Source organism: Gopherus flavomarginatus, chromosome 1 (assembly GCF_025201925.1).
Source record: "Gopherus flavomarginatus isolate rGopFla2 chromosome 1, rGopFla2.mat.asm, whole genome shotgun sequence".
NCBI classification, from domain to species: Eukaryota; Metazoa; Chordata; order Testudines; family Testudinidae; genus Gopherus; species Gopherus flavomarginatus.
The window spans coordinates 353,601,240-353,617,876 of NC_066617.1; the positions used below are offsets into that span (position 1 = coordinate 353,601,240).

Here is a 16,637-nt window from a genome sequence, read left to right on the forward strand (position 1 = left end):
TTTAAAACTAAGCAATTTTTCTAAAAAACATACAAATATACCAACAGCACCTGTCCAAGGTAGGTTTTAACTGAAGTGCATATGTCAGTTATTCTATGAAAACCGTAAAGTAGCAAAAATGTGTATGTGGATTTGCTGCTTGAAAGGCATTTGAGGGTTTCATAGCATATTACCATCCTCCTTAACAGGTTTTTCATTTTGTATATCAAGGTGCTAAAATTTCTTAATTTTGCCCAATTTCTGTAAAAAAAAAATTTAAATACTGACAGCCAAAAAAACTATACAATATATAAATCTAAAGATATTTACAAAGTGGAAACTGCTAGCAAATCAGAGAACAGCTTTCTAAATATTCTAATTTACTGAGCTTTCAAGTCATTATTTACACATTGGGCTTCTACATCACAATGTTTTGACACAGTTTTTGCTCAACAACATATCATTGGGAAACTATTTTTGAATAAATGTAGCAAAAATAAAAATTACCTAGAAGTCAATTAAAGTTTTTGTTTAATTGTATAAGGACATGGATCTATAGAGTCATAAATCTCTAGTGTACCTATATTTTTATAAGCTCTTTCAATCGTTTCAAATATTCTACGAGGTGAATTAGACATTTGTATTAAAAATATTCAACTAGTAAGTTATTTGCTTAATTAATACATTTTTATAATATGAAGACCCTTAACTCAATGTACCTCAAAAGCTGTCCCACAGTCCATGTTATTTAAGCCAATATATTTTTGCTTTTTAGACAATTTTTACTGCAGTGCTAAATTTTTCAAGAAAAATTAATAGAAGACATACTATAATTTGGAAGGTTGTTTTAAGTTTCAAACTAAACTGAAGCATTCCAAAGAATTCCCATCAATAGTGTACTCTGTAATCCTTAAAGGAAAGATCTATTTTTTCTTCCATACAGTAGTTTGAAATTCACAGCAAAAATAGCTGCAAGGACAGAACTGAACATCTGACTTCTCTTGCTAGTGAGCATCTTACTAATAAGCAAGATTTATAACAATGTTAACACTGGAATCCAAGACAGTTATCAACTGGCTTCTATCCATTTTAATGCCAATTTAACTATTAAATGAGATATCCATTTAGTATTTAGGCATTAAATAAGCATTAAAACATAATATAATTGGGAGTGGTTCAAAGTAAGGGATGATAAACCTATGAAACTCAGAAATGTCAATTATAATCCACAGTTCTAGGTTCTGTTGCACTGGAAAAGCATAGACAGAGCTTTTACTGGTGACATATCATCATGGTTTAACTCACAAGACTTTACAGAACTTGGAAATGTTCCTTTAAATAGTCTACATTCACCAATGCAATCTATTCAACTATTCACACACAAAGTAAAAATTAACACTTAAAAAAATACATATGAATTGAAGAGTTAAAAGAAACACTGAGATCCTCAATGGGATGTAAAACCTGAACAGAAAATGCTAAATATCCACCAAAATGTTTATTTAATTTTATCTGCTAAATTCATGGGATGCTATTTTAACTTGATATGCCAAAAATTACATAAGGTAACCACCTAATTTCCAGTTTGATTTATATCCATTAAGACCCAGTTCTTCAAAAATTTTACTCAGGTTTGCCTTTCTTCCTTGGGAGCATAATCCCAATTATTTCTTGTGATTAAGGATGACAAACATGAACAAAGTTTGCAGCATTGGACCCATAACTTGGGTACAATACTGACTGTAACAAAACACTCATTTGTAACATAGTAGCTTTACTTTCTTAGAAAGCCTTTCACCATAGGCCACTACAAGAATGTGAATGTGTCAACGACTTGCATGCCTCATAGTTAAGCATTCATTTTTGCGACTCAGGTGCAAAAATGTTAAAATGAACAATAAAGTCAACTTCAGCTACAAAAGGCAAAAATAATTGCCCTCTTATTAAAAAAAAGTGAGAACAACATCCAAGTACTTTCTTTGCAGAAAGGGCATTCACTAGCTTTAAAAAAAACCAAAACCACCATTTAAAATAGATTAACTTGTACTACAGCAATAGATCTTACCAGATAAGTGTTATATTACATGACAGAAAAAAAATGCTAATATGAACTTCTCTAGTGAGATGACAATGTTTTCACCACCAAAGTATGTTAATTTAGCAAAACTTCACTTGATAATTACCATGAGTTGATAACCTCTATCTTAAGTACTTCTAACAGCTTTTCTTTTTTGATACATAACAGTGTAGTAAAAGACAAATTAAAAAAACATTCATTGTTATACCTCACCATGCAAGAAAACCCAACACTGAAAGGCAAATATTTATTTATACAGGAGACAACTTTGATTAGACTACAGAACTTTTCTGAAAGCATATGTACCTTTTCAAATACACAAATAAATGTTGCAACTAGGTTTTTAGTAAATGCAGTAAGATACTCTCTTCCAACATTCTTGACAATGGAATCCATAAGGTACATAACAGGGAGCTTCTCTGTAGAAGGAGCCTGAAGTAATAAGAAGAAACTGAGAAGTTTAGTATAACAAACAGATTAAAGGATAACCAATCCCAAAAATACAGGTCTCTATTTTTGGCTGACACTACAAATCAATGGATTATTTTGTACACACTGAACTTGGAAAGTTTATCATCAACAAGTACCATGCTGTGTGTCTACCAAACAAAAACCCAAACCATTCATTTAACTTTGTGTATGAAATGACTTGGGCAAAAAAAATTAGCACGAGTGTTACTATTAAGTGTTTTGAATGTAACTGTTTCAGGTACATTTGATAGATTATAAATTAACATGAAACCACTATTAGCTAGTGCTGGAACTTCTAATAATTGTGACTTGTATCAACTTAAAGCTGTTTATCTAGATTTCACATTAACAGAATTGAGATTTCTAGCAGAAAGGCCCCAAAAATTTAACTCCGTAGATGTAGATTATATGTTGAATACGACAGTCTTTTTGTAACCTACATTTGGAATAGACTAAAGTTACTTCACTGCAATCCAAACGAACGTGAGGAGTCTCAGCCTCCTACAGCAGTTGTAGTTATTCAGTCGGCTTTTCGAGATGTATGCAAAAGTTCTAAACCCAAACAAAATTCAGCTATGAGGTTGGTCATGGGAGTACGGATGAGCTTCTCTGGAAACCAAGATTTTCACGGAAGGTAGTCTTCGAACTCTGGACTCTCCATTGTCAAAAGAGCACAAATTTTATTTTTAAGTTCATACACAAGATTGGTACGGACTTTGTGCAGTAGGACTATGTGGTGGTGGTGAGATTGGTATAGCAGCTTCCAAAGCAAATGAAGCCTTGTTGGCCTAACCCCCAAAAATTAATTTTAAATGTCTCCCATTGGCTTTCACAAGCAGAAGGCACAGCAAACTTTCAGAAAGCATCAGCAGGTACACAGACTTGTTGAAAGGACAACGTAAAAGACACATGTTGTGTTAACTGTGCTCCTCTTCCACAGGAACATCCATTGACAAAACTTTTCCCATCTGCCATCCCACAAGTCCAGGTATAAAAGTCAGTATATTTACTCATATTTAAGTTTAGACTGGGTTGTCCAATAGGTCCATAAATCATTATTGACACCTCACTTCACAAAACCCATTGTCCAGACAAGCATGTGGAAGTGCTCTTGCTTTACAGTTTTATATTTAGTACCTTTCCCGTTAGAGTGGCTTAAAAAAACTGCAGACAAAAGTAATATGTCATTTTGAGTCTACAAGTCTTGTATATGGGTAAATCAGAGCCAAAATATGTTGTGTTTTTACTCTTAAATGTATTTTTATTTACATTTTCAAACCATTCCACTACCATGACCTGAAGAGTGCTCGAAGAGGCAATAAGGGGTAATTTCGTATTAAACATAGGTAAATATTCAATATGGTAGCGGCCTATGCTAACTTGTATACATAGTGAAAAATTAAATTAGTAGATGGCATGTCTTAATATGTATTAGGAAGGTGCAGTTAAAACACAAAAACTGTGGTAAATGCACAATATGGCTTACATCATCAGTACACTCTCTAATCAGGGTATTGAAAATGTGCACACTTTAACACTATCTGAACTTTAAATATGAGCTAATACAATATTGTGTGAAACAGATACACCTCTGGCCTTAGTAAGCCAAAGACTAAGTGTCCAATGCTGCTTGATATTCAAATGGCTGGGATGGTTTTGGTTTCTTCTTAAGGTAGCTTATTAAAAAAACGTTTTTAATTCTGAATGCCTTGTTTAAAAAGAAAACAGGAAGATTTAATCGAAGTCAGATTTCAGTGAAACACAACACAGCTGTCTGACCAGCCCTTATTCCCCAAGAGCTACTTATACAGCAGGAGCTATATATTTTTCCATTTCATCAGTGAGTGTGTTTGCACACAGGCTCAATATACTCAGCTACGTTTAAGTCTGAGATCTTCTGGATCCATTTAAACTAGTAGTAAAGTCATTTTAAAAAGTGTTATAACGATCACTTGCATTACACACCAGGTTGTGAAGTAATCGCACGTGGAAGTACTTCAATCTGGTAAGGAAGTCAGCCTGTTTTAGCATTGACTCATGTAATTTAGAGGAGTTATATAGCAAACCCAACGCTGAATACTTCAGTCATTCAGGTATTACATTTTAAGAACCAGGGCTTAGATAAGTCTGGAATTTTTAAGTCTTCATTTCCGGAAGTGTTTATTAGGTCAATACAGCTATCAAGTACTCCATTAACCACAAAAGTGAATCCTAGTTTGGAATGTACTTTGGTTTTCAGATGCCAATACAGTTAGAATACAGCACAGAACTCTATAGCTGAACGATACCACAAGACACTATCCAAAAGCCCAGGGAGCTCAGCATAATAAGGAGAATATTGAAGGATACTAAGTATAAGCTTGTTTGCATAGAGGAGTTTGGCCTTCATTACAGAATGCTTGCTGTTCTCTTTCAATTTATGTATGAAATTTGTTGCTGAAGATGTGCATGGGGGGGAGAGAGGAGAAGGGGAATTAGTTTTCTGAAGGATATGAACCTTAAACTCATTTTGATATCTGAACCCCCAGACGTCACTTTTAAACACTTAACAAATAACCATGTAAATAATAATGATTTTGGAAACAGATTCTGCACTAAACAATGGTAAATAAAAAGACAAATACACATTTCATACATTTTATTTACAAATTTTATAATACCAGTCACACAGTTCAAAACCATTTATTAAAATATAAAGCAAACCACTCAGTTTTACACTGAACAGAAACTGTCTCCAGGCAACACTTTTTTTTTTTTAAAGTGGCTTAGTAAAGGAGGTCAATTTCCCAAGAAGAACTAAAAACTTGCCTTATATAACCAGAGTCACTAACAGTAACTAGGCAAAACTAATCAAAAAGATACAGGATTTAAAACATCTTTAAAAAAACAGGGAGGCTCTAAAACCACCCAAAAATGAAAAAATTCACAGCATTGGTATTTATGACAAATTATTTAATATGCACATCCATTGCCCCGCATTAGATATAATGATGAAATCCATTAGATTGTGAAATCACCTCCCCAAAGAAAAGGCAAAGCCCAGCCCCTGAAGACATTTAGAACTAGTCTGGACAAGGGTCTGGAGAACCCACTGAAGGAAGCCATCCTGCTCTGACTGAAAGACAGATTAAACATAAATAACTTTAGAAACCTTTCCCTCCCCCACATAAATTTTACCATTTTCCCTATGATAAACCTCAATTTAAAGCTAAATACAAAAGCCCTAGACCACCTAACAGTGGAAGGAACAGGGGAGAAAGAGGGTGTTGTGTTGATTCGGGTGGGGATGAAAAGGAGCTATTTTACTGGAATTAAATTCAGGGCTAGTTAAAATCCTCTGCTAAAAAAAAATGAAAACCCCCATGTGCCCATGGCTGACTGATGTCAGCAACTGCCTGGGTTGGGCTTTGAGAGAGCATCCCTTCTACTCCATTGTGTCATGTGCTCTCAGGCGCCATGTTAGGATCCTACGAGCTGCATTTCTTGTCCCCTGCCCTGACCAATAAGCTTCTCTAACCAAGTTAGATTACACACCCCCACCACACTAAGCTTTAGTCAGAGCAGATAGTGTATAGCCTAAACAGCCTCCCCACACCAAAATAAACTTCTCTAAGGAAACAACCCCATCACCCCCCCCCCCACACACACACACACGCTTCTCTAACCAGACCAGATGTTCGCCCTTGCTCTGCCTAAATAAACTTCTCTACCTCAGGGCAGATTCCCTCCCCCACCCCGGATGCCTCAAAAAGAAAAAGGGGGAATCGCCCTGTGTTTAAAACTACGAGGAGCTGCATTTAGTATCTAAGAAACTGGAAATCTCAGTTCCGATCTATTTTTATTTAAATTACCCAGAAAAAAAGCTACATTTTTTGTCCCCCGGTCCACCCGCCCCAGGACGTCGTTATAATTACACTACAAATGACTGAACTGAGGGGTTTAAGCGTCAAAACAGAGACACTGAGGATCATCCCCACGGCCAGGGCACGCCGGCTGCAGGGCGAGGTGGTCCTACCGCCCAGTCGCTGCCGGGCCGCCATGTTGTGTCTCGGATTTACACGGACCTTCATTCCCAGTATCCAGGCTCTGCTCGGAGCGGCTGCGGGGGGGCGATTCCCGACCCCTCCCTGGACGTCAGACTCCCTGTCACAATCCCCCCCTGCTCCCCCGCCTGCCTGGAAGGGGGCTCTGGTGTGAGAATGAGCCTCGCTCCCTGTCCGCGTTTGGCACTGCGGCTCCCCTGCTGCTGGCCCCGGAGCCCCTGCCCGGACTCCCCGAAGCCGCCCGCCCCACGCCCCTCCTGGACTCCTGTTTGCTCTGATCCGTCCCTTCCTCAAATCCCCAGTCCCCCTCCTGTCCTGTCCTGCCCCCTATCCCCCACCCCCAGGGGCAGTCACCTGTCTGTCGCCCCCACCCCCGCCTCCATTCCTGCTACCCCCGCCTACCCCCTCCCCCAGCCCCCCGCCCCGGGTCTCCCTGTCTCCCCTCCACGCACACACACGCTACCCCCCAGCCGGCCTCGCCCCTGCCCGGCCTGTCCCCCCAGCAGTATAGGTAGGAGTAGTAGTCGGTGGAATATAAAAACCTTGGCGATTTGCGCCTCGATCAGGGAGACGATGTCCTTGGCGAAGGGCACGTTCTCCTCGGCCAGGATGGTCAGCATGTTGATGTGCGGCTTGCTGTTGAACGTCAGGTCCTCCAGCGAAGACTGGTAATCGCGGCACGCGTCCTCCCGGGCCTCGGCGCCGCCGGCGCTGCTCTCCGGGCCCGACATGCTCCTCGGACCGGGGCCCGCGCCAGGACCCGACCCACCGACCGAAAGCCCCCTCCCCGCGATCCCCCGCCGCTGCTGCCGCCGCCGCCCCTCCTCGATGCTTTCGAGATCTTCTACCGCATCCTCCGGGCCGGGGCTCCCGCCGCTGGTGGTGCCGCCGCCGCTGGTACTGCTGCCGCCTCCCCAGCCGCCGCCGTCTCAGTCTCACACACACAAAATGGCGGCGGCTCCGAGTCCCGGACTTCTTCTTCCTCCAACCGTTGCGTCATGTGAAATTGTTCTAAGGGAAGGGGGGGCGGGCGCTTGGGTAGCCCCTTTTGTTCCCTTACTGTGTTCTGGTTGGCTCACTCTTAGTCCTCGCTTTTTCTGATTGGTTCCCTATCGTCTATCTGTTTGTTATTGGCTTTTCTTTCTCCTGATTGGTCCTCGCATTAAAACCCGGGTTCCCTTTTCGCTCTGAGTTACAATTGGTTGGTTTATTTCTTCTCTCCCTTCTGATTCGTTGAGATTTTTAACCCCGCCTCTCTTTACTGGTTTTCTTTTTGATTGGCTCTCCTCTGTAAGCCCGCCTTTCACCGAAGTTCTAAATTATGATTGCTCCTTCCACGTAACTCCACCGCCTACACCCCTAGTTTCTTTCAACTGCCTCGTCAAGCGCTGTGTACGATCCGAGACCTAGTTTCCTATTGGCTTGTCCATTCGCTCAGCTGTTGGCATAGCAACTCGGGCTGGTCTGAGGCCTATTTAATCACCCTCGAGCCTGGTGGCCTCAAACAACACCAATGAAGACAGCCAAGTGTGTGTTAGATGTGCTGTTATCCTAACAACGTCCTGTGTGGTGTCAGTCACCAGGGATGAGGGAGACACAGACTATACAGCCTGCTCTGTCCTATTGTTCTTTCATAGCCCAAGCAGGTTGGGATAGCGCCTACACTGCTTCCATGTGGCACTAATCACAACTCCATTCCAACAGCCCCTCAGGCTGGCCAGAGGTGCTGCACACGCCCTGCAATTGTCCCTGTTTCAGTTGAACAATCTCTCTTTTCCAGATCGCCTTTTACCGTAATAACAGCACTGTAAATGATTGTAAAGAAACTGCGAGAACAGCCCATAAGGGAATCAATTCTCGTACAACAGGGTGCGTGTGTTGGTGGGAAACAAATTTAAGTATAAACACATTTATACCTAGGACAATGGAATACTGTTTATGTCAACCTAGCTTTGCAGTGTATACCAGGTCAGAGAATACACCAAAACTTGAATAGCTAAAGAAGTGCTGATGGGTGGTACAGGTGTTACAGCACCACACATGCAATACTACTATGCTTATGGATGAGAAGTCCCTGATCTTAGGCTACGCCTGCACTGCCGCGGTAAGTCGACCTATGCTACGCAACTCCAGCTACATTATTCACATAGTCGATGTACCTTAGGTCGAGTTACCGTGGGGTCTACACTGTGGGGGGTCGATGGGAGAAACTCTCCCTTCGACTTACCTTACTCTTCTTGTCAAGGGTAGAGTACAGGGGTCAACTGGAGAGCGATCTGCTTTCGATTTGGCAGGTGTTCACTAGACCGCTAAATCAACCGCCGGTGGATCAATCTCAGAGTGTTGATCCTGGCTGTCATGTAGACCTGCCCTTAGATGCTTCTGAAATGTTTACATACTGTAGTTGAAATGTCTCACCTTTTATGCCTGAGTTTAATTTTCTTGGAAAGTTTAGCAAAATTATTTTGGTCTGTTTTGGACATAGGCAAGTGAATAAATGGTGATCCGTATGCATTCAGAAATAATCCTGTTCTTGTTTTTCAGTCAGGTAACTCTTAACTGGTTAAGTGTTAAAACATTATTGAAGATAAATAATGTGTTTGACATATTTGAAAGTGTGATGTAGAAGTAACAAACTTTACTGAATGGACTAGATTTTTTAAAAAATGGTTCAGAGAGGTGCTCATTACCTCTCTCCCTATGCCAGTTAAGCCCCCGGCTCTGGAGTGGAATTTTCCCTGAGGGAGGCAGATAGTGTTTCCCCCACTGCTTTCCCTTGCAGTTCCTACCAAGAGGAGGGAAGCTTTAAACTCATATCAAGACTCTATTGAAGCCTCACATTCCTTAGTGGCCTGACTATATCCCCTGTCAGCAAGGCCACTTTGCATCTTCCTTCACATTTAGGCCTTGGCTACACTGGCGCTTTACAGCGCTGCAACTTTCTCGCTCAGGGGTGTGAAAAAATATACCCCTGAGCGCAGCAAGTTACAGCGCTGTAAAGCGCCAGTGTAAACAGTGCCCTAGCGCTGGGAGCTGGGCTCCCAGCGCTGTAAGCTAATCCCCACGGGGAGGTGGAGCACCTGCAGTGCTGGCAGAGCTCTCTCCCAATGCTGGCGCTGCGACCACACTTGCACTTCAAAGCACTGCCTCTGATGACCCTTGACCTGGCCCTATATGTTTGAAACTGATTACATTAAATAAAAGCAACAACAAACTCGTATAACTAATTTATCTTACTTCTAGATCTAAGCGCCTGATTTAATCTGGATGAAATTCATACAGTGAGTATGCAGTGAGTAAATATTTGTTTTCATAATCACAGCTGTTTGTATTTGGAGTTGACAATGTAAGTTATTTCAATACTCAAAAGCCTGACTAATGGTATGGTGCACGGCACTGTAGTTAATGCCTTGCACTGCTAAGCAAGAAACATGGGTTTTGCTTCTTGACCTGGTCTGTGACTCCATCAGGTCACCAGGACCTAGGAGCACTGTGAGGCAGTCTAATCGGTTTTGGGGGAAAAGTATCTTATGGTCCTTTGAAGTAACTTGTAGCTAAGTGAAAAGCAGAGCTGAGGGGAATCCCATCCAGTTTTCCAGGACTGCTGAGGAAATGTAACTATGGAGGCAAGATTAATGTGGGTGGGAGGCATGTTCTGGGGAATATAGGAGCTTTTTGGTAGAAGTGCTTGTGAATTTGTGGGTGAATAGTAGTGTTCCAGCATTTTGAGTGGAGTTTGATTTGTGGGCTTCTCCTGAGACCTGACTGAAGGTTTTAGTAGCTGGAAGATCCCATATAAACACTGATCCCAGCTTCGTGACAGGTCTACAGCTTTTTGTAATTTGCAGTCTTATTTTAGTGCAATGGCCTTTCAAGTGAATGGAACATCCACTATGAATAGACCATCCATTAGCTGAATGTTTCTGCTTTTATATAAAAGACATTTAAATTGACATAATGAATAGGATGTTCATTGAGATGGATAAGGTAGTTCACACCCTCCGATTGTCTGCAAAGTTTGTAAGGACTTGTCTCCAGAACTGTTTTAAATCAGTTTAATTACATCAGTGCAAACCCTTACTAATTTTGATAAATCAGTGGAAGCTAAACCAATATATAATTGTAAACAAGTACCTGGGGACACTAAGGAAAATTAACCTGAATTAATGAAAGGGCTTATCTACACGGTGGGGTAATGCGCTCTAAGGGGGAGTGTTTTCGAAAGTACACTAATGTGTTGTACATTAATTTGTCCTTGTAGTAGCCATGCTGCTATGCTGTTTGAAACAATGGGCTTGTCTACACTTAAATCGCTAAAGCAGTGCCAGTCAGTGGCACCGGAATAGAGGGGCCAGGGAACCATGGCCCTCCCACTTTTTGAAAGTGAACGGGCCTGACCCATCCAATTTTCTGCAGGGGCCATGCCCCCCTTCCTCTTTCCCCCCAAGACCCCACTTCCCCCAGCCAGGCTGGCAGCTGTAGCCTAACCGGGGAGTCCGGGCAGCTGTGGGGCACTTGCCGTGGACTCTCCACTTGCCTGGGGTTCAGGGATCAAGAGCAGCTCCCGGCCCAGGGCCCTTCCCCCCTGCCAGGGCAGGAGAGTCTGCGGCTCCCCACAGCTGCCCACACGCCACGTGCCACACATGGCTCTTACCTGGACCCAGCTCCAGTTAGGGGGCCACAACCCGGCCATAGTAAGCCATGCAGGCAGCTGTGACGAGTCGTGGCCCCTCCACCTGCCCTGGGCAGGGGGACTGCGGAGGGTGGGAACACAGGCCAGGGGCTGCTCTTGACCCCCCACCCCGAGCAGGTGGAGGGTCCATGGCTCCCAGCCTGCTCTGGCTTCTGACTTGGCCGGGGGCGGGGCCTTGGGCAGAAGAGGAGGGGTGAGGGGGTTCTGCCACCCCACACATTTTTGGGCAGGCTTGCCACCCTTGGCTGTAGTGCTTAAGTACTGTGTAGACACTACCTACGGTGAGGGGAGGGTTTCTCTCATTGACATAGGTAATGCACCTCCCCAAGAGGTGGTAGCTAGGTCATTGGAAGAATTCTACATGAATAGGTTATCTTAACTACAGCGCTCAGGGGTGTGGATTTTTCTATGGATTTTTCACCTGGGCAACATATTTAAACCAACCTAATTTTCTAGTGTTGACCAGGACAGTATTACATTAAAGTTCACTGAGGCTATATCTGTTCTACCACTTATGTCGGTATAACTTAAGTTGCTCAGAGGTGTAAATAAGCCATCCTCTGAGTGAAATAAGGTACACTGACCTAAGCGCTGTAGTGTACAGCACTATGTCAGCTTCTCGCGCCAACATAGCTACTGCCACTCACTGGGGGTGGATTAATTAAGTCAACAGAAGAGCTCTCTCCCATCAGCTTAGAGCGGCTACACTGGAGAGTTTGCATCAGTGCAGCTGTGGTGTTGTAAACACTCCAGTGTAGCCATAACCTAGAAACCTTATAGTACTCAACAGCAGGATCTGCACGTACGTGTGTGTGTGTGTGTGTGTGTGTGTGTGTGTGTGAATTTAAAGTGGATTAATTAAACCTAATTAAACCCCTGTGTGGATGCTATTATTCAGAATTAAAGTGACCTTAATTTGATTTATCTTAATTCATTGTTAAATCAAATTAAGGCCTAAAAGGGCCTGAATAACAGCATCCACATAGAAGCTTAATGTAGTTTAACTAATCCAATTTAAAAATTAGTTTGTATTAATTTTCCTGACTGCCCTTTGTACTGTAGACAAGCAAGTGTGTCAACACTAGGAAGTAGCAAACTGATCCAAAATCGGTGTTCTGTGAGAGTGCTGCATTGATTCCTTCACAGTCTGAAGTTCAGCTTTGCAAGCAAATGTATTAGACATTTATTTTTAAAAAGAAAACTAACATTCTGTAGGAAATGTCAAAGATACCAAAAACTAAATCTTCAGACTGCAAATAAATTGCTGATTTCTGATTATGAATGATTGGTCTTTACAAGACTGATTGCCAACAACCATGACCCAAGGCTGAAGGCTAACAAAATCCCAAATGGGAAAAGACCTCTTGGATTCACTTGTCCATGCTCTTGTCAGTCCAGAATTGTCAGTATTTTCTTTTCTCCAATCTCAGAACACTTAACATCCCATCTTACTATTTCTGTCTTCACTGCTATGAGTTATATCTCTCAATTTAGCACCATCTGTTTGTTTAATTGCTGTGCTATTTGCATTGTCATCCAGATTGTTAACAGAAATATTTAATAAAATATGATGTGAGAGTGATCTCTGTGATATCTCACTGAATAGCTTCCTTCTTGAATCAAAAGCAGCCCATTATTCATCTTTGATAACTTTTTTTTGGCTCTTGAGGGGATAGGGAGGGGGTCAAGCCAACATACTTTTCCCCTTGGGACTTCTATGGAACTCCCAGCTGTGCATGTAAATATTTTTGGCTTTTCTGCATTACCTATGACCAGTCAGATGACGTTTTCCTGGGCAAGAATCTGTGTTGCTACAGAAACTGTCTGTACAAATCCATTCGATCAAATGAGGCTCTACTAACACCACTCATGGTTTCAGCAAGAAGGCATAAGTAATTCACATTTTCCCTGGGCAGCTCTTCTCTTCACATTGAGGTTAAAGGCTTAGAGGAAAACACCAGTGGTTAGATGGGCACAGGACAGAACAGATAGGCACCACAGTAGTCTATCCTGTATTTATGGAAGATGCTTTTAGTTCAGTTTCTAACTGTGAGACTGCAAACTTCAAAACAGTGCTTTGGGACACAAGAATCCAGGGGACCTTGAATGAGCTATTTCTGTTGCAAGGGGAAGAGGTGTCCTCCAAGATGTGAGGAAGGGCCATCAGGAGTGGAGAGCGTAGCGTGGGTTAGGAATGAATAGATATTTTGGGTGGATTGAAAAAAGGGCCACACTGGAAACGTCTCAAAGTTACATGGATGGAACCCCATTTTGAATTTGTGCTTTGAGGGACCTTTGAATGTTGAATATGCTACTGAGTCAAAATTGAAAGGCATCAAGTTTGTAAAAAATGTTGCAGGGAAATAGTCAAAAGGTTTCATTTTTATAATGTTGAAACATTTAGTGTGGATAAGGTAAAAATATGTTGTTTCAGCTTAATTCTTTAGATCATTTTCATTTCTACTTTTACACCATATTAAAATATATTAATACATTATGCTTATTTTATATAATACCTTTTATGTAATATTTTACATTGCAACATTTCAACGTTAATGAAATATAACATTTTTACTTATTGAAATGAAAAGATTTGACACTGAAACAAAATCTTTAATTAGAAATTTTGACATTTCAACTTTCCCGTGGAACAGAAATTCCATTTTCTGATCATCTCTAGTCTTACCTTTTTCTTATTTCTATCTATCATAGGCTGGCTAGCCCTTTAAGGCATGCCTATTAATTTAATCAGGTGATCGCTGGTTATGTGAAAGGGTAAATAACACTTCCCTATTCACTTTACTTTCTCCATAATATTCATGATTGTATAGACCTCTATCATATACCCCCTTAGTCATCTCTTTTCTAAGCTGAGGAGTCCCGTTCTTTTTAATTTCTCCTCATATGGAAGCTGTTCCCTACCCCATATCATTTCTGTTGCCTTTCTCATACCTTTTCCAATTCTAATGTATCTTTTTTGAGATGTGGCAACCAGAACTGCATCTAATATTCCAGGCATGGGCATACTATGGATTTATATAGTGGCATTATGATATTTTCTGTTTTATTATCTGTCCCTTTCTGAATGGTTCCTAAAAGTCTGTTAGCTTTTTTGATTGTCCCTGCACATTGAGTGGATGTTTTCAGAAACCTATCTATGATGTCTCCCAGATCTCCTTCTTGAATCGTAACAATTAATTTAGACCCCATCATTCTGGATGTGTAGTTGAGATTATTTTTTTCCAATGTGCATTACTTTGCACTTATCAGCATTGATATTCATCTGCCATTTTGTGGCCCAGTCACCCAGTTTTGTAAGATCTCTTTGTAACTCTTTGCAGTCAGCTTTGGACTTCACTATTTTGGGTATTTTTGTATTGTCTGCAAATTTTGCCACCTCACTGTTAACCCTCTTTTTCAGTTCATTTATGAATATGCTGAACAGTTAGTTCTGAATGAAACTATGAGGAGAACCTGATATTCCCGCATGGACATATCTGTGAGAAGTATACTGTGGCTCTTGGTTAGACATTCTTCCCCTCAGTGCATGTACTCCTGGGACAGCTAATTTCAGGGTCCAGTCTACACTACTGAAATAACCATATCTATATGAGATGGTGAAATACGTTTGTGAGTGTGCTATATTCTAAGAACTTTTAACCCTGTTAGAACAGAATCTGTTGTAAGCATGGTAGAGGACTGTATTTTAACTCTCATTTACCTCACATGGTTATAACACGTTTTCTTTCCTGTCCACACAGATAAGAAAAACACATGCTTGGGCCATAACCATGGGTTATGACACTGTTGAAACACGGTTATTTTTGTAGAAGCCTGTGTCTGTATAGGCATTAAGCAAACTGTTTATTATCTCAGTAGTGTGACAGCTTCTAAGAAACCTGATCCCTTATTGAGCCTACTTCTCTGACAAGACTCATGATGATCCAAATTCTGCTGTTATTTACATACGGGTCACCCTACTAAAGGCACAGGTGTAACTGAAGGCAGAATTTCTCTGTGCTGTCCCTCCTCTTGTTTTCCAGGATGGGATATTTACTTACTCATTCTTCAAAACAAGATTTTCCTGTTACACTGCCTGTGCTGAAGGATTTAAGCACAGTTACTTTCTATTGCTATGGCCATGGCTACACTAGAGAGTTGCAGCGCTGGTGAGGGGGTTACAGCGCTGCAACTTAGGATGTGGCCACACTTGCAAAGCACGGCCAGCGCTGCAACTCCCTGGTTGCAGCGCTGGCTGTACACCTGGTCGAGCCTCGGGTGTAGGGATTCCAGCGCTGGTGATCCAGCGCTGGTCAGCAAGTGTGCACGCGCACTAGCGCTTTTATTGACCTCCAGGGTATAAGGAGGTATCCCAGAATTCCTGTCCACAACAAACCGGAAGAAAGGGAGAGCTCGGAGTTCAGCCAAACTTCTTATTTAAAAAACAAACACAGCTCCTGTTTGCTGAGCGAGCGGAGGCAGGCAGGGGAATTACTTTGGAATGTTCACAGCTGTTTGCTTGAAGAGAGAAACAGCACGCTCACACGGCGGAGGGGGAGGGGGGAGTCCGTGTTGAGCAGTTGCTTATCTGGTCTGACGGGTATTTAGAATTACATAATTTGCATTTAGTGAATGAGAGAGCAGTGGGGGAAGGGAGTTAGAACTTTTAAAATGATTGAAGGTAGGCCCTGTGTGTCTTCCAGTCCTTAGAACTTGCAAGGCAGGGAGCTGAGAACAGTGTCAACACCAAAAATCCATTTTGTCTATCTCCTCCACGCTCTCTGTCACATTCCACCCCACCCCCCTCTTTTGAAAAGCACGTTGCCGCCACTTGAATGCTGGGATAGCTGCCCACAGTGCACCACTCCCAACAGCGCTGCAAGTGCTGCAAATGTGGCCACACTGCAGCGCTGGTAGCTGTCAGTGTGGCCACACTGCAGCGCTGGCCCTACACAGCTGTACGAACACAGCTGTAACTACCAGCGCTGCAAAACTGTAAGTGTAGACATGGCCTATGATTGCAATCAGCTATCATGGATGCAGAGACATATTTTTTCCAGATGAAACAGGATGAGACTCAATGGCTTCCATGGAACCAATGGTCTTAGTCCAGGTCCTAGTTGACATGCGGGCATATTACAAAAAAATCACTATACTAAAAAACATTTTTGACTCAAGTCTATTTTGGATCTTTTAAGAAGATTTAAAAAGTCAAAGAGAAAGGAGCTGGACTTTACCTGAAATGGTGAAATAATCTGTGACCTTTTTACTAATAGGCTTGTGGTGTATAATTTAGTCTTCATAGAATCACAGAAAGTAAAAACGTCAAGTAATGATAACTGGCCAAGCTTACAAGGGCTTACCCTCAATTCAA

The 16,637-nt window shown here is 41.9% G+C and overlaps 1 protein-coding gene across 1 annotated transcript in view; it reads right to left on the reverse strand.

Annotated features, from left to right (window-relative positions):
* Window positions 1-7,593, reverse strand: part of PCF11 (PCF11 cleavage and polyadenylation factor subunit) — a 30,577-nt gene extending 22,984 nt beyond the window's left edge. Inside the window, exons 1-2 of the mRNA XM_050940326.1 lie at window positions 7,113-7,593; window positions 2,363-2,488 (exon numbers count right to left, since the gene is read on the reverse strand). Of these exons, the coding sequence (XP_050796283.1) occupies window positions 2,363-2,488; window positions 7,113-7,301 (315 nt within the window). The 5' untranslated portion in view covers window positions 7,302-7,593. The remainder of the gene's footprint in view (window positions 1-2,362; window positions 2,489-7,112) is intronic.
* Between the last annotated feature and the right edge of the window lie 9,044 nt (window positions 7,594-16,637).